A 22,850-nucleotide genomic window follows, 5' to 3' on the forward strand; every position below is an offset into this window, starting at 1 on the left:
CTACCCAAACCAGCTCTTTTTTCAAGCTTAAACTGGGTAATTTAAAGCCTGCTCAAGCCTGGCAGCACTACGCTGCAGTGAGGACACACAGACATATGAAGGTCCCTATGAATGTTTTGTTTTGGTGTTTTTATTGAAAATTAAAGCTCATCAGCAACAAGGAGTCTGGCATTTACCTGGCACTGAACTCACACCAAGAGTCAGCTGCGTGTGGGAGATGACAAGGCGGAAAAAATTAACAGGCCAGGTCTTTACCTTGTCTTAAACACCTCGGGGGATTTCCTTCCCTGCCAGAATCTTCCACCGGTTCTGCTGCTGCCTTTGGGGTCAGCCCAGCCCGCACTCACCTGGCCAGGAGAGCCCCAAAGTGCCTCAAGGGCTGCTCTCCCCTGCCTACAAAATGACAACGACGGCTCCAAAATGAAGGGATGGAATAAAACTGCAAAGCCTCTGCCTCATTCCCAGTTTTTATGGAAAAAAGGCAAAAGGCACCAATAACAGGAATGCATGATAGTGGTTAGTCCTTATTCTAGGAACCCGAATAGGCTTGCAACAAGCTTTGTTCAGGCATTTTTCTGCACCACGTACATCACTTCTTCCTACCCAAAATGTACCTTAAAACAAAAGAAAACCACACAGGATATCGAACGGGGCTTGCAAATTAAAACCAGAAAATTGAAATATTTACTTCCTCGATGTGCACTGAAAAATAAAAAGGCAAATAATTTTTTAAAGGGGGGGGGGAAAAAAAAGCTTTAAAGCGTATCACGAGAACGGGATCAAGGAAGAGCGAGGCCACCCCTTCAGGACCAGGGGAGAATTAACCTGCATTTCTCCATCCCATCTGCAAGCTTACGGCTCTGCCACCCATTTTGTCTCAGATTAAAGAGGGGAAAAAAAATTTAAAAAATATAATAATGATCTCAGCGGCACAGAGAAAAGACCCCACCCGGGGATGGATGCCCGAGCGGTGCTGCCGGCCGGGCAGGTGACCCCGCCGCAGGTGCCACCCCGAGCATCCCCCGCGCCCCTTCCCCATCCCCTGGAGACGCTGCCGAGCCAGAAAACGCCGGCGCGGAGCCCGGGGAAGGCTTTATTCAACCCGCAAACGCGAAATGAAAGGCAGAGGAGGAGCGCAGAGGTGCGGACGGCGCGGCAGCCGCGCGGCCAAGGTGAAGCGCGGCCGGCTAACATGGTGGAGGCTGCGGGGAGCCGCGACCCTCCGGCGGCCGGGGCCGAGCCGCGGGGATGCGGGGCCGGCGCGGAGCTGACAGCGGGCGGGAGGCGAGGGGCGGAAAGCGCTGAGGGCAGAGCGCGGCGGGCAGAGCGCGGCGGGGCAGCGCTCCCTCAGGGCTGCTCCCTCGGGGCGGCAGCGGGAGGACGGGCTCACCTGCCATGGCGGGCTGAGGGCGGCAATGGCGCTGGGGGCTGCGGCTCCGCTCCCCTCGGTCTCCGCGGCGAGTGCGGCGGGGCCGGGCGGCCCCGGCAGGCAGAGCACGGGGCGGGACGGGTGCTTCCTCCGCCCCCGACAAGATGGCGCGGCCCCGCTCCCTCAGGGCTCGGCCGCCATGGCGGCTCCGGAGCTCGGCAGGGGGAAGCCGCCCCGTGTTCGCTGAGGGTGAGAGGCCTCCAGCCGCAGGGATGCGTGAGGGGTTTACGCGTGAAGGACACAAATGGCAGAGTCGCGGGATGGGGCGGGCTGAAGGGGCTGCGGTGGGGTGGCTGGTCCAACCTCTGTGCTGAGGAAGGGGCATCCCGGAGCACATGGCACGGAGTTGTGTCCGGACGGGGTTGGAATTTCCCCGGTGGGGGACATTCCACAGCCTGTCTGGGCAGTGGGGCACTGAGCAGGCTCCCCAGGGAATGGTCACGGCCTCAGGGATGGCAGAGCTCCAGGAGGCTTGGGACAAGGCTCTCAGGATTGTTGGGGTGCTCTGTGCAAGGCTGAGATCTGGATCGGGGGGTCCCTTCCAAATCAGGGATGTGTAACTCTCTTATTCCGGGTCTAGGAACCAGTGCTGGGTCACCCGCACAGCAAAGTTCTTCCTCATGTTCAGGTAAAACATTCCGTGCCTCAGTTTCTGCCCATTGCCTCTTGTCCTGCGTGTTCAGGTAAAACACCGTGCCTCAGTTTCTGCCCATTGCCTCTTGTCCTGCTGCTGGGCTCCAGGGAACAGAGCCTGCTCCATCTCTAACACATCCTTGCAGATATTGATGGATATCGATGGGTATTGATGGATATTGATGGATTTTGATGAGGTCCTCAAACAAAGCCCCTTGGGCCCCTCATCTGGGGGTCCCTCTCCAGCCCCTGGTGCTCATCTGGTGCCTCCAGCCCTGGCCCTCCTGGGGTTTTGCTTTGTTTTTTTTTTTTATTTATTTATTTTTTAAAAATTATTATTTTTTAGGAAAAATCCAACTTTTACAATAGGAGAGTGAGTTTAGGGAGGAACAAAAGAATCACAGAATCATTGAGGTGGGAAAAGACCTCTGAGGTCGAGCTCAGCCCGTGCCAAATCATCCTGGTGCCTCCAGCCCTGGCCCTCCTGGCGTTTTGCTTTGGTTTTTTCTTTATTTATTTATTTTTTAAAAATTATTATTTTTTAGGAAAAATCCAACTTTTACAATAGGAGAGTGAGTTTAGGGAGGAACAAAAGAATCACAGAATCATTGAGGTGGGAAAAGACCTCTGAGGTCGAGCTCAGCCCGTGCCAAATCATCACCATCCCAACCAGACCAGAGCACTCAGTGCCACATCCAGTCATTCCTTAAACTCCTCCAGGGTCAGTAACTCCACCACCTCCCTGGGCAGCCCATTCCAATGTCTAATCACCCTTCCTGTGAAGAAATTCCTCCTGATGGCCAACCTAAACCTCCCCTGTTGTACTAGAGGAGGCTGAGTCCCCCAAAATGACACCTCCACCACATCTGCAAACCCCGTTTTTCTGAGATTTCCAGTTTTCTGGTGGGGGCCGGGACCAATGTGGCGCAAATGTGGCACAAATGTGACACAAATGTGACATATCCCCCCTCCCAGCCCACAGAGCTGGGTGTTTTCAGGCACTGCTGACGTCTGGTACCCAGCTCTGGACTCTGCCTCTCTCACGTCCCTCTCGGCAGCACCTGACATCCCTAATGACAAATGTGACACAAATGTGGCACAAATGTGGCACAAATATGGCACAAATGTGACACAAATGTGACAAATCCCCCCTGCCAGCCCACAGAGCTGGGTGTTTTCAGGCACTGCTGACGTCTGGTACCCAGCTCTGGACTCTGCCTCTCTCACGTCCCTCTCGGCAGCACCTGACATCCCTAATGGCTCCTGACAACGTTAACTCTCTAATTTGTGTGCTGCCCTTCCCAGAAGGTGCAGTTCTCAGACACATCACTCCTGGCTCCTTCCCCTGCTCGGGGCTGTGTGGGCAGCCAGGGCTGAGCCCCTCAGCTGGTTCCTGCCCTTCCTCCTTGCACTGGCTGTCCTTGGGGAGATACTGCCCGTGCTGGGCTTGCTCCCCCAGCCCTGCTGCTGTTTGATGAAGGTGCAGCCCCGAGTGATGGCCGTGCTCCCCGGCTGGGCCCTGTTCCACCCAGACCTGCAGCTCTCTGTTGGTCTTTTGGGTCCTTGCTGCTTGTGCAGTGTTTGGCAGGAAGGAATGCTGGCAGGGTGTTTGCTCACCAGCTGTCCCACCCCCCCCACCAAGAGGGTTTCATCCGATCCCATTAAAACCCAGCAGCTTACTTTTAAGACCAGAGACCCCAGGAGGCCTCTGGAGCATTTGTGCTTATCCTCCCATATTTTTTTTCCACTGCATCACTCTCCTGGTTAAGCTTCTGAAAGGTTTTTCCAGTGAGACATATGGAGAACTATAGAGGGCAGGGCTGAGGCTTGATTATGGATATTGATCCTGGGCATTATTCAATACCTGGCCTTGTCCCAAATGTAGGCACAGGCTTCAGTGCAGCTTTTAAACCTTAAAAGCCTTTGTTTGTCAGGGTGGGGAGGTGACAGGAGGGACATTTTAGTGATGCCAGGTTGATGGAGGCTGCAGCAGTTGTGCTGTTGACAGGAGTTTGTGTGTGCTCAGGATCAGGGACAGAGGCGCAGCTCTGGCTATTTTATATTGGATTGTTATCATTTTCCAACCTGCCCTACCCAGGTGAAAGGTGGCAGAGGGAAAACACATCAGTCAGATTGGAATGTAACAGATAAAGACCTCAGGGTCCTGATAATCCCAAGGACAAGCAGGGGAAGGATGATGAAGGTGGATTTAGTGCTCTAAGAATTGAATTTGACACAGCTAGACCCCCTGGAACCATGGGCTCAAACCCAGTAAAGCCTTTTGCAGTCCTTTTTCCTCTTAAATTGATAAATTCCCTTCCAGGTGGCCTCCTGTGCTGCAAAGTTTGAGCAAATTCCCTGGCATTTCCCTTCTTCAGGGAGTCAAAGCCCTTTTTATGCCATCACTGTCCTGCTGCAGAAGCAGAAGCTTTACTGGGATTATTGGCATATATAATTTGTGTTAATAAAATGTAGCAAAGAACCCTGAGGTATTTATCTAAACATTCAATCCCTGTCTGCCTGAATGATTCACAGATAAAAGCTGGAAGAATTGACCATGGGATGTGCACCATGTGTCCTTCATGACCACACAGCAGGAGAAATCAGCATCATCAATCATCATCATCAATCATTTGGTGTGCTGACCTTTGAGATCCAAAAGGAGACACATTCCCTTTGTTTTCTCCATCCTGGAGAAAGTCTGGATTACCTGAGCTCCCCAAAGCTCACTCAGGGATTTACCTGAACAGGTTGTTGCTGCACCCTGTCACCAACCAGCCCAAGGGAGCTTTACTGGGGACATTCCCCAGCTTTATTTGGGTTGTTTCTTCGTGGCTCTGTGTGGATCAAGGGACAGGGCTGCAGGTCAGGGTTTTCCTCAGATGCAGCACAAATATTACTGGCATAAATTTCAAGGCTGAAATGTTTTTGGCCGGCATCTCTTACTCAAAATTTCCATTTTAACCCCAAGTGTTGTCTCGGCTGGGATGTGAATCATTGATCTGGGCACAGCATGTCCCAAAGACCAAATCAAAACTTCACATCCAGGGATGGCATCTGGTGAATGGCATCCTCACCCTTGGCAGGGGAGTGGAACTGAGATGGTCCCTTCCAATGGACCCAAATAATGCTATTATTGGTTTGGGTCTGGGATCCTTAGCTCATTTCCACTCTTGTTTTCTTGGTGTGCTTTGAGTTTAGTTTTTATAATATTAAAAAATTAAATTTTTCAAAAAATAGCCTGCCTCACAATAACATTCTGTGTGAATCCCACAGAGGCAGTCCAGCAAGGACTCCTCCAAGGGGGAGACAAGCTGGGATTGTCACCTTGTGTCTCGTTCATGTGGGGCTGTTCAAAGCTCTGGGAATACAGAGCAGCTGCTGTGGGCAGATCTGGGTAAGCAGGACCAGAGCAGCTCATTGCCACTTAAACTACTTCCCAAATGAGGTGGACACGGTGCACTAAATCATTTTGAAGTCCATTAGAGGAATTTTATAGCACAGAATAAAAGGTCCTTGACTGCACAGCAGTGCCTGGTGGCTGCTTACTCATCCCTCAGCAGAGAAGTGAGAGCAGACACAGTCTCTGCTTTCACCCCCTGGCAAGGCATTCCTCAGAGAGGAAGGATGGAGGGCTTGGGCCACTTTTAGTGACTCACTTAATCCCTCGTGTGAGCACAGCACACGGTGACATCAGCAGTGACACAGCCACACCAGCCAGGGCCACAAGGCAAAATAAACAAAGGTGCTGAGGCATGAATTAGACCACGAGCCCTCTACAAAGCAGCTGCTGAAACTGAGCTGCCCAAATCCCACTGGGCACACACAGGAGTGGTCACACTCCCAGAGGAAAAGCAGAACTCCCCGAGGCAGAGGGAGAGAACTCCAGGGGCTGGGACTGACTGGGGGGGCTCCCTGCAGCTCCTCCTTGCCCTGACAGCTGGAGCAGGGCTCGTCACGGGGTGCAGAGAGGCAATTATAGCACACGGATGCCACAGGGCTGGCCAGGCTCTCTATTTATAGCTGCCTGCCAGCACAGCTCCCCTCTGTGCTGCTGCCACAGGTGAGGGCACAGGCCATGCCCCGAGAGGCTCACAGGCCAACAAAACCAGGGGAAGCACTCATCCTTGATGAGGACCAAGAATCACAGGTGAGAGGACAAAACAGAAATCCACAGAGAGCCTGGAACAACGAACTCCAACTTCTCCCCCCAGAACTGCCCTGTGAGTCGTTTAACCCCTTCCCTGCCTGGAGTGCCACCTCTCTGCTGTTCCTTATTGGTGCCAAGCAGTGTCACTGAAGTGTTCTGCAAGCTCTGGCCCCTCACATTGTTTCCAGCAGAGGTGGCAGAAGGGCTGTGGGCCTGCCTGGCCCTCTGCAGCCCTGGGCCCATGGCCAGGGTGGGAGGCAGCAGCCCAGGAGAGCACTCGGGGTGGGAGGCAGCAGCCCAGGGTGGGAGGCAGCAGCCCAGGAGAGGAGGCAGCATGGGAGGCAGCAGAGCAGCAGCCCAGGGTGGGAGGCAGCACCTCAGGGTGGGAAGCAGCAGCCCAGGGTGGGAAGCAGCAGCCCAGGGTGGGAGGCAGCACCTCAGGGTGGGAGGCAGCAGCCCAGGGTGGGAGGCAGCAGCCCAGGGTGGGAGGCAGCAGCCCAGGGTGGGAGGCAGCAGCCCAGGGTGGGAGGCAGCAGCCCAGGGTGGGAGGCAGCAGCCCAGGGTGGGAGGCAGCAGCCCAGGGTGGGAGGCAGCAGCCCAGGGTGGGAAGCAGCAGCCCAGGGTGGGAGGCAGCAGCCCAGACACTGCCCCTGCCCCAGGGATGCTCCATCCCAAGTGAGCTCTGCCAGCTCCAGGGGCTCAGGGTGGCAGCTGACCATGGATCCCAGTCACAGAGTTGTCTTTGTTTCATGGGGAGGATTAAACCACGACCTGCTTGTGAGCTGAACTTTGAAGTGGCTCCTCAGTGATCTGAAACTCGATCATGCAACAAAGAGAGACCTCCACAAATGCTCTTTTTGTGCTTGAAGCTGGAGACCATCCACTGGTTTATTTTTAGGCACACATTTGCACTGGCCCTGTTACAATCCTGCCTCTGTTCTTGTGCAATAAAAGGCAGAGAGGATTCTCTTGACCTCCAGTATCAAATACAGAGAAAATAAGGCATTTGTCTGGAAAAGAACCACCCAAAATAGCAGGGAAGAGGTCATGGTGTGCTAGGGACTGTTAGTGTTGAGAGACAAGAAAAATGAGGATTATAGGTGCTGGCAGACTTCTTCTGATGCCACATTAATGAAAACTGCTAGAAAATTGTATGGTGATGCTAATTAGTATTTGTAGGTTTAAGGACCTGAGATCTTTCCCTTTTACACCAAACATTTACCTGAGAGTAAGAAATAATCCCTGCTGAGGTGAGTTCTGTTTTCTTTAAGGGTTTGTTCTAGATCCTGAGCATTTCCTTTGCTACCCACGACTTTAATTCAGAAACTGAGGCTCCTGCATGACCCAGCTGATGTTCTCTAACTCCTCACAGCCCCTCCTCAGCCTCTGAACACCCTGATGCAGACAATTATCACTACGTGCATTTTCTGGCTTGCCTTTCCTTGAAGAAGCTGGGGAGAAGAGCTCAGAGGACCCGAGTGGGTGTTTAATTTCTGTCACATCAGCAGGGCCATCTGCAGCAGGCGTTTCCCACTGACAAGAGAAGGAAGGTTAAAACCTCTCCTGACAGGTTAACAGCATGATTTGCAGCAACAGCTTAAATAAATGGTTGCAGGCACGAAAGAGTAGCAGGCAGCTAATCCTTTAAAGACTTAAGAGCAGCTACTACTTCAGCCCAAGTAAATATTTCAAAACAGAATTAATTAGTGGTGACTAGTGGATTTGCTGCCCTTTGCTTTAACAGCCCAGGGTGAAACTGTGATTCCTCCACAGAATTTTTGCTCCAGTGCCAAACCTGCTGTTTCACGGGGGCTGAAAGTCCTCTCCAAGATTCATCACAGTTCTGGAGAAGAGAACAGAGCTGGAAAAGCTCTGCAGGGCTGTGCTGGCTCTGCCTTGTGTGGGAGGGCAGCTCCCTGGCTCAGCATCCAGCCCAAGTGCAGGTGCAGGAAGGAAATGTCACTTCCTGATCCTTATCACAAGAAAGCTCTCTCCATGCAGGCCACACAACAGCTCCCACTAATTGCCTTTCTTCTGATTAAAAGCAGTTCCTGAACACCTTCCTAAGCAGGGAAGAAAAGGCCTCAGGGGTGCCAGCACAAACCTGAGCCCAGAGCAGCAAAGCAGGCAGTTCAATCCATTGCAAACAATAATTTCTAATCAAAAATCGAGTTTTCCACCCCCTGACCCTTGGCTCCAGCACAGAACAAAGCCAGCTCTCTTGGGAGGCTCTGTCGTGGTCTTGCAGGACTGTCTGGACTATTTTTAGTCAAATCCAGCATTCCTAAAAATCCTCAGGCTGCTTTTGTGCTCAGGAAGGGGAGAGGAGCTGCTGTGCATGTGCACTTCCACATTCCACACAGGACACAGGAGTGGGAGCAGGGGGGCACAGCTGGGTCAGCACAGAGCCCTGGGAAAAGGGCAGAAATCTCCTTTTCATCAGGCTCAGGAGGCAGGAAGTGAAGGCAGGACTGCCCTGAGCTGGGAGGGGGAAACCAAAGGTGTCTGCAGTGCTTGGGAGGTCCAAGGGCTGGGTGATGTCCCCTTTGGGGTTTATGGCACCATTTGCACAATACTTTGGATTATTCTGGCTTTGTTCACTCAAAAAAAACCCAAAAAAACCCCAAAAAACCAAGCCAAAACAAAACAAAACAACCCCCCCCCAAAAAAAACCCCAAAAAACAAACAAAAAAAACCCAAACAAACCCAACCCCAAACCCAAAAACAAACAAACAAACAAACAAACAAAAAGAACAAAAAAAACCATCCAGTCATGAGATTGCCTAAAATCTTTTATAACAAATACAGCAGGAGGATTTCTTGGGCACTGCTGGCAGCTCCCAGGACTGCAGAATCACCTTTCCAAATCTTTCCAGCAATTCCATGGCATTAAATGAAGCAGGTAATTAAGTGTGTAACTCCACCCTGCAGCAGCAGTGGAAGAAGGGCATTGAGAGACACCAATGCAAGCACTCACAAAGCAGAGAAGAGCCTGGGATGTGGCTGCCTGCTCTTTCTGCAGAGCTCCTGTGCAAGGTAACACCATCAGGCTCTGAAATGCTGCCTGTTCCTCCCTGAGGAGCTGCCTGGCCCAGAACGGGGGATGCCCCACAAAGGGAGCAGCTATTCAGAGCTATCCTCATCCATCAGTGCCTGATTTGTCATTCCAGCCCTGCTCTGGAACCACAAACTCCTTCCCAGGCCTTTTCCCATTCCCCTCGTGCTGCAGGAGTCAGTCTGGGCTCCCCAAAACCTGCATGTCCTCTGCATCCCTGTATTTCCAGTGCTCAGAATCCCCTTTTTTTCTCTAGAAGTGTTTGAAGAGTGAAGTCCTCTGCATCCCTGTATTTCCAGTGCTCAGAATCCCCTTTTCTCTCCTAGAAGTGTTTGAAGAGTGAAGTCCTCTGCATCCCTGTATTTCCAGTGCTCAGAATCCCCTTTTCTCTCCCAGAAGTGTTTCTTTTTTCCCCAATTAGATATAAAAACCCCTGCAGAGAGGACTTCTTCATCTGGCCATCCCTCACAGGGCCCTGCTTATTTATCCACTGCTGCCTGAGGACTTTTCCTCTTGTCAAAGCAAAGGAAATTCATGAATTCCTTTCCTCCAGCATGTTCTCAGAATCACAGAATGCCCTAAGCTGGAAGGAACCCACAAGGATCACCCAACTCCAGTTCCTTCTGCTGTCCCCCTCATCCATCCCACTTAGGTGACCCCCCCTTCCCAAACTGCTTCATCTCCTCCCTCCCTCTTTGCTTTTCCCATCCAAACTTCCCTTCCACTTCCTGCCCCCGCTCCCCAAACCCAAATAAACGCAGTTCTTGTCCCCTAAGAGAGGCTGATTCATGAAGAGAGGCTGATTCTCCTGGCCAAACTGCCCCATTCCAGCTGCTGCCAGCAGCACGTGTGTCCCTGTCCCCTGTGCCCCAGCTGGGGCTGGCAGCAGGGAGGGAACCTCCAGAGGTGGAAATCCTGAATTTAACAGTTCAACCAGTTCTTCCTCAGTGCTGGGGAAGTGCACACAAGTGAAGGGTTAAAAAACCACCTTGGCTCAGGGTTTGGGTTTGATCTGGAGCACTGAAGGAGGAAAAAAGGCAATTCTAGGAGGAGGTGTTTGTCCAGCCACTGGCAGTCACTCCTGCCCCCTCCTTCTGGAATGTTCTGCCCACCTGGGACCTGGGCTCAGCTGGGCAGTGCCTGGCACTGCTGGGGCTGCTCCAGCTCTGCCTCCTGGGAGCTGCAGGCAGCAGCAGCCAAAGCCCAGCAGAGTTTCTCGTGCACTCTGACACCCGTGAAGGTGGGAAGGACAAACCTGGGGTTTCAGAGAACACAGAACTTTACTCATGTCCAGTGCACCCACTTGCATCGCTGCTCCTCGTCCAGGCCTGGCCTGACCTCACAGAAGTGGAGCCATCTCTGTTTTCCCTGAATGCACATCAGCAAAGCAATCAGAGGGGTTTGGTCACAGAACTTCTCTTCACTGGGCAGGTCTGCACAGCAAATTATCTGCACGAGGACAAAAGGACTCAGAGGACAGACAGCTGGAGTTCAAGGTCTCCAACACCCACAGCAGCCAAGCCCAAGAGTTTTGGTATTTGGACAGTGGAGTCTGGGTTCCAATCCCTCTCCCAGTATCCATTTGGTGGTTTAATGACAAGCAAACTCCAGCACCAGTCCTGTGCAGGACAAGCAGATCTTGGAAACAGCAGCAGTGGCACGGGGAGAGCTCATGGCAGGAGGTGTTTGTTGGGGGAAATGAGCTTGGCCACTCTCACAGGGAGCTGTGGAGGTGGAAACCCCTTCCTGCTGCTTTCCCCACTCTCATCAGACTTTATTTACTGCAGGGCCAGTGGTTTGGAAGCATTTCTGGTGGACAGAGAGCAAAAGGAGAGTTTAATGATGGTCTGTCTGCAAAGGTAACCCAACAATAACCACAATCTCATGGAAAGCTAAAATAAATTCTAGAAAACACTTAGAGAAAAAAAAAAAAAAACAAAAAACAAAACCAAACAAGTATCTGCAGCTGAAACCAGCTCATCTATTTTTGGAAAATTGCAAGGATTGCCTCGCCCAGGAGGAGTGGAATTATGCAACCCCGAGAGGAAAAACTCCCATAAATCCCAAATTCTTTGCAATTCCCTTTGATCAGTTCCAGGCTGGGAACCCCCAACCCCCCAAACCGGAGAACCTGCAACACTTTGAGGCCGGAAAAAACCCCACAAACCCCAAATTCTTTGCAATTCCTTTTGTTCAGGTCCAAGCTGGGAACCCCCCTGGATTCCCCCAAACCCCCAAAACGGAGAACCTGCAACACCTTGAGGCCGGAAAAAACCCCACAAACCCCAAATTCTTTGCAATTCCTTTTGGTCAATTCCAGGCTGGGAACCCCAAACTGCAACACCTCGAGGCCGGAATAAAATCCCAAAATCTTTCCATTTCCTTTTGTTCAACTCCAAGCTGGGAACCCCCAAACTGCAACACCGTGAGGCCAGAAAAACCCCACAAACCCCAAATTCTTTCCAATTCCTTTTGGTCAATTCCAAGCTGGAAACCCTCCAACCCCCCAAACTGCAACACCTCGAGGCCAGAAAAACCCCACAAACCCCAAATTCTTTCCAATTCCTTTTGGTCAATTCCAAGCTGGAAACCCTCCAACCCCCCAAACTGCAACACCTCGAGGCCAGAAAAACCCCACAAACCCCAAATTCTTTGCAATTCCTTTTGTTCAGGTCCAAGCTGGGAACCCCAAACTGCAACACCGCGAGGCCGGGCCACGGCGCCGCGCCGGGGCCGCGCCCCGCCAGCACCCAGGGGGAACTACCAGCTGTGAGCAGCCTAATTAGCGCGGGGTTAATGAAGAGCTCAGTCGTCGAAGTCGGGGATGTCGTCGTAGGAGTAGCCCCGGTAGCCCTTGGAGGCGTAGTAGGCGATGCGCAGGTGGTAGAAGCCGGGCAGGAACACCAGGATGCCGATGATGAGCACCGGGATGGCGCGCTCGGTCTCCTGCAGGGACACAGCAGCACCTCAGCTCGGGCCAGCAGTGCAGGGCACCCTCAAGACAGGAAATTCTTTGTATCTGGCTCAAATGTGGAATGCTGAACGCTTGCTTTGGTAAAAAACTGGTTTATATTACATTATAACTATCTTATACTGCATCATACCAACTGGAAAACTTGTCACTGTCTGCAGACTGACAGTCCACACAGCTTGGACCTGACAGGTTAATTAACATAAACAATCTCCATCAGAATCTAATTACTGAATTCCTTCAGGTAGACAATCTAATCACTAAATTCCTTCAATCTTCCCAACGCATTCTACGCGTGCAAAACACCAGGAGCGGCAAGCAGAAGTAAAAATTGTTTTCCCTCTGTGCTTCTCCAGGAAAAAGCCTGAGAGAGAGAATGATGTCTGTCTCTGTTCAGAGAATGTGAATGCCACACCTCAGGGTTCAGCTTTTTATGTTTTTCAGCTTCTGTGCTGCTTTAGTGTGCAGTTCTGAGCTTCGTGTGAAGTGTTGTAAGCTCTCTGCACAGGGCAGGGAGACAAAACAATTCCTTCTCTAGCTGGGGACTAAGGACAACCACCCAAATCCCACCCAAGAGCACAACAACGTGGAATGAAGAGGGAAAAACAAGGATGGGACTTCATAATAACCTAAAGCTGTAATTGACAATTAGCTCCAATATGCAAATGGAGCAGAACTGATCAAAGGGACAGACCTCGTGACCTGTCATGCATTTTGTGCCCATTTTGGTTCATCCTGGGCTCATTTTGTGCCCATTTTGGCTCACCTTGGGTGCAGCCCTGGCTGGGCTCTTGTGCTGCCCAGGGTGCATCCACTGAGGAGATCCTTTTCATAAATCCCTGCTTTATTCTGTAACCCTGCTCCAGCTCAGCCTTGCCAAGGCACCACAGTGACACCTCTGAGAGGGGCTCTCCTCCCTCTCACACCCTGCCTGGTCCAGGGGAAGGCTGCCCTGCCCAAGGCAGGTGAGATGTGAATGAATTCTGAGAACCAGCTGATCTGGAAGGTTCTCTGAACCCAAACCGTGCCGTGGTTCTGTGATCCATCCCCAAGGCCTGGCGAGCTGAGCAATAAAAACCCATCTTCCACCAGAAACAGCTCAGCTGTCATCAGGCTGCACCCCTAATCCCACCCTGGCCTCTCCTCCTTGCTGCAGGACCCCTCGAGGGACCCCATCCTTCACCAGGGACCCCCTGGAGGTGCAGCCAGGGCTGGGAGCTGCGAGCACGAGCCCGGGGATCTGTGCCTGGAGCTGTGCTGATAGCCCCAGGAGCTGCTGCTGCTGCCAGAGATAAGGCAGAGCTGCCAACCCCCCTGAGCCCAGGCAGCAGGGGGAGAGGCACCCAGAGCTGCAGGAGCAGATCCTGCCCATGGATCACCCACAGCCAGATGGGGAATGGTGCTGTGCCCCACGCAGGGTCTGGCAGCTCCTCCCTGTCCCTGAGACCTCTCCAGGACAGGGCTGTGACCTCCCCAGGGACACTCAGCCCTCCTTGGAGATCCATTCCCTGCTCACTCCCCGTGGCTCTGAGGTTCTGCACTGATCCATCACAGGATCCTTGAGGCTGGAGAAGACCTTCAAGGTCATCAAGTCCAAGCAAGACCCAGCACCACCCCAAGGGCCTGGAGTGCCACATCCTCATGTTCTGAACCCTCCCAGGGCTGGGCACTGCAGCAGGCATTTCCCACATCAAACCTTTCCTAATTCTGAATTGAAACCTCCCCTGGTGTCCCCTGGTGGGCAGTGGGGGCTCGGGGCAGTGCAGGACCAGTGCCAGGGTGTCAGAAGCACTCACCCCTTTGCTGATGTACCCTGCCAGCAGCAGGGCCCCGATGATGATGAGGAAGGTCCCGATCATGAAGAGCACCACGGCCAGCGCGATGGCCTTGTAGGGGATTTTGGGTGGGCTCTTCTTGAACTGGGTGGAAAAACCCAAACGTTGAACGGCTGAGCTCGGCACGGCTCCCCTCCCACCACAGCACAGATGGGACCCCACAGCTGGCACAAAATTCTGCTCCAGAGCTGCCCTCCAGGGGGAATCTGCCCTTGAGGCCCTGCTGAGCCAGCCCCTGCTCCCAGGAAGGCTCTTTGGGCTCTCCAGAGGGGCAGGGCTGAGGTCTGGCTCCCTCCTGGCTCTGCCCTCGTGGATTCACCGCCTCCTTCCCCACTTTTACCTGCAGGTCAATGTATCCATCATCGGTGCTGGCGAGTTTGGAATATTTCACTTTGCTGCTGGGGATCCCAGCCGAGAGATTGGTCCTGGATGGCATCATTCCAGGGGGGCCTGGGCATCAGCTACAGCCTGGGAGCCAGGGCCAGGGGCAGAAACAGGAGAGGAGACTGAGGGATGGCAGTCTGAGAGACAGAGCTGTTGTTTCAGAGGAGAAACTCCCCTGTCAAGGCTGTGCCACCCAACACAGCTCTGCTCCCCTCTGTAAATTAACACTTTTCCCACAGAGGAGCTAAGCATTTCACTTGAAGCCTGAAATACAAAATGGATCGAGCTGCAACAATGTTTGGAGTCAAGGGAGAACCTGTGCTTAAACCAGCTGGAAATTCCAGGGCAGGGCCCAGGAATGACCCAGCTCTTGCACATGTCCAACTCTGGCTCTTTCTGAACAGGACAGCAGCAAACAAACCCAAACCAGAGCTAAACAAAGCAGCTTTTCAACCACCAGGAGACTTTGCAGGAGAGCAAGAGAGCAATTTGGGAAAAAAAAATAACCCAAAGAACCAACCAAACACAAAAAGCAACGCAAACCACTGGAAGGAGATGGAGCTGCCATGGGGACAGCAGGAGTGACTCAGAGGAGCAGGACAAGGAGACAGAGAGAGGTGAGGGCACATCAAGGTGTGCAGAGCAGGGTGCCAGTGGCAGGGGACAGCCTGGGGCAGGGAGCAGAGCCAGAGCTGCCCAGGAGCCTCCTGCCAAGCTCCCCCTGCCACCCTCCCAGCAGGACAGATTCCCAGGGGACAGGCAGGGAAGGGCTCCCCACACCCCCCAAAGCCTCAATGGAGCTTTTATTGTCTCAGAAAGTCTGGAACCAAGGGAACAAAAGTAGATATTCCAGCGGTGCCAACAGGAAGGGATAAAAATTCTGTTTCCACAACATTTTTCATCATCAGAGGTGATGCATCCTCTCAAATCCTGAGTCTCCATTGAACTGAGCCCTTTGTCCCTAAGTGCTGGCACATTCCCCACCCAGCTTCGTTCCTCCTGCTGTAAAATTGACTTTTATAAAATCCCCTCTGATCTGAAATTTCCACCACTGAACCTTTGGTTTGAACTTTGGGCTTTTGTTTTAGTGGCAAAACCCAAACACGGACAAAACATTTTTGGCCCTGTGGATAATGGAAACACCTGCAGGGTGGATTTCCTGCTCCCCACACATCCTTGTTGACCCAAACACCCCCAGGCTCGAGGGGAAACAGCCAGAATAACCCAAACTTTCTGAAAGGTGCCAGATTTCCCACCTGTGCCCCATTCTGCTCTCTTTTCTTACCCACTGGCCCATTATTTACCAGGCTGTTCTGAATCCACCTAAATCCACTTAAAATGCCCCAAATCCACCCGGAACACACCAAAGGCAGTCCAAATAAACCCAAAACGCCCAAAATCCACTCCAAATCCACCTAAATCCACTTAAAACGCCCCAAATCCACCCAAAACGCACCCAAACCCACCCTAAATCTATCCAAAACACCCCAAATCCACTTAAACGCACCCAAACAACCCCAAGTCGACCTCGAATCCACCGGAACCCACTCAAACCCACCCAAACCATCCAAATTCACCCAAACCCACCCAAATCCACCCCGAACCTCCAAACCACCCTAAATCCACCTGAACCACCCCAAATCCACCCTGAATGCACCCAAACTCCAACCCAAACCCACCCCAAATCCACGCCGAATCCACCTAAACCCACTCAAACCCACCCAAACCATCCAAATTCACCCAAACCCACCCAAATCCACCCCGAACCCCCAAACCACCCTAAATCCACCTGAACCCACCCCAAATCCACCCTGAACCCACCCAAACTCCAACCCAAACCCACCCCAAATCCACGCCGAATCCACCTAAACCCACTCAAACCCACCCCGAACCCCCACTCAAACTCATCCCAAACCACCCCAAATCCATCCCAAACCACCCTAAATCCACCTAAACCACCCCAAATCCATCCCAAACCACCCCGAATCCACTTGAACCACCCCAAATCCATCCCGAACCACTCTAAACCCACCTAAACCCCCCCAAATCCACCGGAACCCACCCAAACTCCAACCCAAACCCACCCCAAATCCACTCAAACCCACCCCGAACCCCCACCCAAACTCATCCCAAACCACCCCGAATCCACCTGAACCACCCCAAATTCATCCCGAACCCACCCAAACCCACCCCGAGCCCCCGCCGAAGCCCATCCCGGCCCGGCCCGGCCCGGCCCGGCCCGGCCCGGTACCTGCCGCCCGTAAGTCCACCCCGAACCCATCACAAGCCCCCAGCGAAGCCCGGCCCGGCCCGGCCCGGCCCGGCCCGGTACCTGCCGCCCGCCCGCTCCATCCCGGCCCCGCCTGTTCCCCCCGGCCCCGGGAAGTCGATCCCGGTGACGCCGCTTCCCTTCCAGGTCACGGCGGGGCCGGGCCGGCCTCCTGTGCCCGAACAGCCCCGGGTGAACGGGGAACAAACCCGGGTGAACGGGGAACAAACCCGGGTGAACGGGAACAGCCCCGGGTGAACGGGGAACAGCCCCGGGTGAACGGGAACAGCCCCGGGTGAACGGGGAACAAACCCGGGTGAACGGGAACAGCCCCGGGTGAACGGGGAAGAAACCCGGGTGAGCAGCGGCGGGGCCGGGCCGGCCTCCTGTGCCCGAACAGCCCCGGATGGAGGGGAGCAGCCCCGGGTGAACGGGGAACAAACCCGGGTTAATGGGGAACAGCCCCGGAACGGCTGAACAGGCCGGGTGGAAGATGTGCCTTGCCAGATGTTTTCCTGGAGGTGCTGGAGGATAAATCGGGGAGGATCCGGAGGCAGCTCAGCAAGGGAGGCAGCTGGAAATGTGCCGTAGGGGGGACACCTGGCACTGTCCCTGAGTGTCCCCTCCAGGCTGGCCTGGGACAAGGCCAGGGATGGGCAGGAGTGCGGGTCCCAGCAGGAGCCCAGCCCCGAGCAGGGATTGTCCCCAACCCCCAGGACCGAGCAGGGATTGTCCCCGGGGCCAGGCAGCATTGTCCCCAGGGCCGGAGCAGGGCTGTCCCCAACCCCGAGAAGGGATTGTCCCCGGGCCCGGGGGAATGCTGTCCCCAACCCCAAGCAGGAATTTTCGCCAACCCTAAGCAGAGACTGTCCCCAACCCAGAGCTGGGACTGTCCCCGGGGCCAGGGCAGTGCTGTCCCCAACCCAGAGCTGGGATTGTCCCCAACCCCGAGCAGTGCTGTCCCCAACCCAGAGCAGGGATTGTCCCCAACCCCGAGCAGTGCTGTCCCCAACCCAGAGCAGGGATTGTCCCCAAGGCCGGGGCAGTGCTGTCCCCAGCCCCGATCAGGGATTGTCCCCAAGGCCGGGGCAGTGCTGTCCCCAAGGCCAGGATTGTCCCCAACCCCGAGCAGTGCTGTCCCCAGCCCCGAGCAGGGACTGTCCCTCCCAGGCAGCGGCGGGGCTCGCTCGTGGCCGGCACTGCCACCTGCTGCCATCCTCTGTCACCTGCCGGGGACAGCTTCCCAGGCGGTTCGTCCCCGGGAAAAAAAATCGGGCAAAGGTTGGGAAAAGCCTTCACAGGACCGGGAATTCCAGCACCACGGCCAGCACGAGCCCCTGTCCCCAAGTGCCACACCCAGGGAACAGAGTGGCACCTCTCCCACACCTCAGAGCTGAACTCTGGGCCTTGAGAAGGACTCGGGGTACACCAGCACAGCTTCAAAAGCACCCATTCACCACACTGAAACACGACATACTCCAGGAAATTATATTTTTTATTTCCATTTTCCAAGTTTCAGTCAAAATATCGGCTTCAAAAATAAATGAAGGAAGGTCACATAAATTGGTGGGGTAACAAAACAGCAACCCTAAGCTACAGCTCCCCAGGGGAAACTCCAGGATACAACTTGACCCATTAAATATTGCCCCTCTTCTCCAACAGCAGCTGAAAGGAGTAAGAAATTTCACCTGCAACAGCACCCAAGAGACTGCTGGGAGTACAGGAACAGACTAAAAAAACTCAGCTTTCCTATTTCCAATGATACCAGGATAGCAAAACGCAGAGTTGAAAAATATTTACAAAGTTATCTACAAGACACAGCTACAGTGCTCCCAGGGCTGCCAGGCTCTGGAATTGCTGCCTCCAGGCAGGAGCAGATCTGCCCAGTGCTGCTCCAGTTAAGAGCCATCCTGCTGGTCCTCGATCTTGGGGGCCAGGTAATACTTCAGGTGTCCCATGTCAGCGATCTTGTACTCCACAACTGGGGGAGAGAACGGAAAAAAACGGTGTTCAGAGGGGGCTGCACCAAATCCGGCCTCAAGTTCCACTTCTGCTGGTGGCACTCACCCAGAGGAACATCTGCAGACATGCTGAGTGTCACCGTGGGGGACAGCGGGGTGGCTTTGGTGAAGAAGTTCAGGTACCTCAGGGCGAAGGTCAGCTGCACCGGCTCGTTCATCTCGATTGTGACCTGGGCAAGCAGGGCAGGAGTCCAGAGCCCTGGCACACACAGGCCAGGGCCAGCAGGGCTGCTCCTGCCTGCCCAGCACTGCTGAGCCCCCAGGTGACACTGCAGGGCTCCAGGGGCTCCAGAGGGGCTGGATTCGGGGGAATCAGGGGGACACACAGCCCAGTCCCTGCTCACTGCAGGGCTGGCACTCAGTGACCTTCCAACCCAAACCCTTCACAATTCAGGATCCCCCACAGGGCAGAGAGCCAGCTCTGCAGGTGAGCCCTGCAACAGGGGGGCTCCAGAGGGGCTGGATCAGGGGAACCAGAGAGGCTGGATCAGGGGAATCAGAGGGACACACAGCCCTGTCCCTACAGGGCTGGCACTTGGTAATCTCTCAACCCCAAACCCATCCCCAATTCCAGGCAGAGAACTGGCCCCCCAGGGCAGAGAACTGGCTTTGTAGGTGAACCCTGGAGCATCAGGGGCTCCAGAGGGGCTGGATTCGGGGGAACCAGGGGCACACGGCCCTGTCCCTGCTCACTGCAGGGCTGGCACTCGGTGAGCTTCCAACCCAAACCCTTCCCCAATTCCAGGATCCCCCCCAGGACTCTGCAGGCGAGCCCTGCACCCCCCACTCACAGCCTCCTCCTCCTTGTCCACGTGTTCCAGGATCCCCCCAGGACTCTGCAGGCGAGCCCTGAGCCCTGCACCCCCCACTCACAGCCTCCTCCTCCTTGTCCACGTTGCTGGTCTGGGACAGTTTGATGTTGCCGTTGCCCAGCTCGCCGTTGGCAGAGAACTTGACGCCGTCCTTGGCGCAGGAGATGACCACGGCGTCGCCGATGTGGCTCAGGTCCCGGCAGATGCGCGCGAACTCCGCCGAGGGCATCTTCACCACGCAGCTGTACTCCTGCTCCTGGGGGACAGCGAGCCTGCCAGGGCTGGGACAGCCAGGGGGACACCCCCAGGGGGCTGGGCACCCACAGGGACACTGTGCCAGGGCTGGGACAGCCACAGGGACAGCCACAGAGGGCTGGGCACCCACAGGGACACCCACAGGGACAGCCTGACAGGGCTGAGGCACCCACAGGACAGCCTGCCAGTCCCTGGGCACTCACAGTGACACCCTGCCAGGGCTGGGACACCCATAGTGACACCCACAGAGGGCTGGGCACCCACAGGGACAGCCTGCCAGGGCTGGGACATCCACAGGAACACCCACAGGACAGCCACAGGGACAGCCTGCCAGCCCCAGGGCACTCACAGTGACACTGTGCCAGGGCTGGGGGATCTGCAGTGACACCCACAGTGACAGCCTGCCAGGGCTGAGGCACCCAGGGTGACACCCTGCTAGGGCTGGGCACTCACAGTGACACCTGCAGTGCCACCCTGCCAGCCCCTGGGCACTCACAGTGACACCCTGCCAGGCTGGGGCACCCATGGTGACACCCACAGGGACAGCCTGACAGGGTTGGGGCACCCAGGGTGACACCCTGCTAGGGCTGTGTCACTCCTAGTATCATTGTGCCACCCCATGGGCACTCCTAGTGCCACCCTGCCAGCCCTGGGCACTCACAGTGACACTGTGTCACCCCTTGGGCACTCCCAGGGACACCCACAGTGCCACCCTGCCAGCCCTGGACACTCTCAGTGACACTGTGCCACCCCATGGGCACTCCCAGGGACACCCACAGTGCCACCCTGCCAGCCCTGGACACTCACAGTGACACTGTGCCAGTCCTTGGGCCCCCCCAGGGACACCCACAGTGCCACCCTGCCAGCCCCAGGCCTGTCCAGCGTTCCCAAGGCCGTTGTGTTCCAGGCTCTGGTGTGAACCCAGCTCCACAGCAGTGCCCCCAGTGCCAGGCTGTCACTTACTGGGATTCCCAGCTGCTCCACGTCGAGATCCATCAGCTTCATCTCGTAGTCAGAAACCTTCTCCTGGTCTGGAGAAGCAAAGCTCAGTGGCACCAAGTGGCAGTGGCAGAGGGCAGCCGCACTGCTGGCACTCCCCACGCCCCCCAGGCAGCACCACCTCAATCCTGGCACTGAGATTTCCCTCTGCTCCTCAGGGCTGGCACTCTGGGAATGCCCTGGCAGCCTTTACAGGCTCTAAGGATAAAACCAAAATATCTGTGTGCAGCCTGAAAGAGCCTTCCTCTCACAAAGGAAATATTTATCAACCTGATCAAGTTTTAATCTCCAGACTGTTCCAAGAATCAGGAGTCCCTCCCACTCCTACAGGACCCACTGCCATTTCCCCCCTCCTGCATCCCCGTGGCTTCTGGAGCTGCCTGAACACATCCCAGCAAGAGAGGAGCTCCAGAACCCAACTCACTGGGTGCCTCGAACACCAGGGCCAAGGTGTCGGCGTTGTCCTCGGCCCGCAGGGTGATGATGTCCTCGTTCCCTGCACATTTCAGGATCTTGGACATGCTGCAGGGAGAGAGGCAGGTGACTCATGGCAGAGCAGCAGGGGATGTGACATTACAGCGAGCAGGATCTCCTTCTAACACCCTTGGAAAGTGTATGCGGAGAATCCCCAGCCTCTCTGCTTGGTCACCCACAAAGCTCTTCCACATCCACGGGGTGGAACCTCCCGTGCCTCAGCTCCTGCCTGTTCTCCTGTCCCACGGCTGGGCAGATCCTGGATCCACCCTGACCCCTCCCGTGGACATTTACACACAGCGATGATTCCCCTCTCTCAGCAACCTCCTGAACCTTTCCTCACAGACATGGACACGCTCCAGGCCCCTCATCTTTGTCCCTCCGCGGGAGCCCCGTGTCCCTCCCCTGCCGCAGAACGCCTCACCGCGGGGCAGGAAGGACCCCCAGCCGGAGGCGCTGGCAGCGCCCATCCTGCCGCAGCCCTGCCAGGACTCTGCGTGTCCTGTCCCGGGAGCTCCGGGGCTTTAACGCTGCCGCCGCTCGCACCCGGGGCCATGGCGGCCCCTCTCCCTCAGCGCTGCCTTTTCCCGCCACTTGCCGCCGGCAGTGACGTCACGGCCCCGGCGCGCGCCGCGAAAAACGGCGCGAGAGCCGTGAGGGGAATGGCGGGGGTGGGTGGGGAGGGAAGAGAAAGGCTGAGGGGGCTCCGAGCGGCCCCGGGACCCCCCGCACACCTCCGGAGCGCTCCCGCATCGCCCCTCACAGCCCCGTCCCCCGCTGCCCCGAGCGCCGCAGCCCGCCGGGCCTGCTGGGCCGCCCCACGGCAGCGCCCCGCGAGAGGCTGACCTGGACAGGTTGACGCCCATGGCGATGTTGCGGTCGCAGCGGTAGGTGTCGAAGCCCTCCGAGCGCAGCGTGAGCTGCACCAGCGAGACGTGCGAGGAGTCCATGCTCTGCAGGCTGATGCCGCCCGAGCCCAGGTCCCAGCAGGCCTCGGTGATGAGGTCCTTGAGAGCCTCCAGCACTCGCTTGAGCACCGAGCCCTGCACCAGCCGCGCCTCGAACATTTTGGCAGCACCAGCGGGAGCGGCTCGTTCCCAACCCCAGACGGAAAAACTGAAATACAGCGAGGCGGCCCGCCGAGACCCTTTTATGCACTCTGTCGCCCCGCCCACCGCCGCGCAGCAGCCAATCAGCAGCGCCGCTCTCCTTCAGCCCAACCCACTCCCAGCTCACATGCAGCTCCCCGCCGCGCTCCGGCCAATCCCAGCGCTGCTGTTCCCCTTAGCCCCGCCCCTCCGTGAGGCGGGAGCCAATCACCGCGCGGGTTACAACAGGCCCCCGCGTCCCGCCTCGCTGCGCAGCGATGGCGGCAGGGCCCGGTCCCTGCAGCGCCGCCGGTGCCGCGCATGGGGCCTGGCCGTGGTGGCGCGCCCGTCCTCAGGCCCCGTGCACTGACCGGAAACCGGCCATAACCGGCTTGTCCCTAAAGACAAACCCCTCACGGGGACCTTCCCGCGCGCTCTCTCGCGCCACACATCATGGCGCCCCGCACCATCCGGG

At 55.8% G+C, this 22,850-nt stretch overlaps 3 protein-coding genes and 1 long non-coding RNA gene across 5 annotated transcripts in view; 1 reads left to right on the top strand and 3 right to left on the bottom strand.

Moving 5' to 3' along the window:
• The window catches only part of SLC23A2 (solute carrier family 23 member 2), a 53,613-nt gene extending 52,091 nt beyond the window's left edge, over window positions 1–1,522 (bottom strand). The window contains exon 1 of the mRNA XM_039711938.1: window positions 1,391–1,522. The gene's annotated coding sequence lies outside the window, so the exon portion shown is untranslated. The remainder of the gene's footprint in view (window positions 1–1,390) is intronic.
• LOC120503452 lies at window positions 1,518–12,038 on the top strand. The gene is made up of 5 exons (XR_005627743.1): window positions 1,518–1,618; window positions 2,010–2,057; window positions 4,598–4,812; window positions 9,144–11,464; window positions 11,940–12,038. It is a non-coding gene; the product is annotated as an uncharacterized LOC120503452 (long non-coding RNA).
• Window positions 10,531–16,919, bottom strand: TMEM230 (transmembrane protein 230). The gene is made up of 5 exons (XM_039711940.1): window positions 16,790–16,919; window positions 14,414–14,541; window positions 14,035–14,157; window positions 12,032–12,213; window positions 10,531–10,716 (listed from the first exon to the last, which is right to left on the bottom strand). Exons 2-4 carry the CDS (start codon window positions 14,510–14,512, stop codon window positions 12,073–12,075), a joined length of 363 nt encoding a protein of 120 aa, XP_039567874.1. The 5' UTR covers window positions 14,513–14,541; window positions 16,790–16,919; the 3' UTR covers window positions 10,531–10,716; window positions 12,032–12,072.
• Window positions 16,920–18,203: 1,284 nt separating this feature from the next.
• On the bottom strand, window positions 18,204–22,470 carry PCNA (proliferating cell nuclear antigen). Of its 2 annotated transcripts, XM_039711933.1 has the most exons (6): window positions 22,134–22,450; window positions 21,238–21,335; window positions 20,778–20,845; window positions 19,621–19,815; window positions 18,794–18,917; window positions 18,204–18,707 (listed from the first exon to the last, which is right to left on the bottom strand). In XM_039711933.1, the coding sequence occupies exons 1-6, from the start codon at window positions 22,352–22,354 to the stop codon at window positions 18,625–18,627; spliced, it is 789 nt and encodes a 262-aa protein (XP_039567867.1). In that variant the 5' UTR covers window positions 22,355–22,450; the 3' UTR covers window positions 18,204–18,624. The 2 variants fall into 2 exon arrangements, with proteins under 2 accessions (XP_039567867.1, XP_039567868.1); XM_039711934.1 differs by lacking the exons at window positions 18,204–18,707; window positions 18,794–18,917 and adding an exon at window positions 18,927–19,485 and having other exon boundaries at window positions 19,562–19,815; window positions 22,134–22,470.
• Between the last annotated feature and the right edge of the window lie 380 nt (window positions 22,471–22,850).

Source organism: Passer montanus, unplaced genomic scaffold (genome assembly GCF_014805655.1).
Source record: "Passer montanus isolate IOZ18808 unplaced genomic scaffold, ASM1480565v1 scaffold256, whole genome shotgun sequence".
Lineage (NCBI taxonomy): Eukaryota > Metazoa > Chordata > Aves > Passeriformes > Passeridae > Passer > Passer montanus.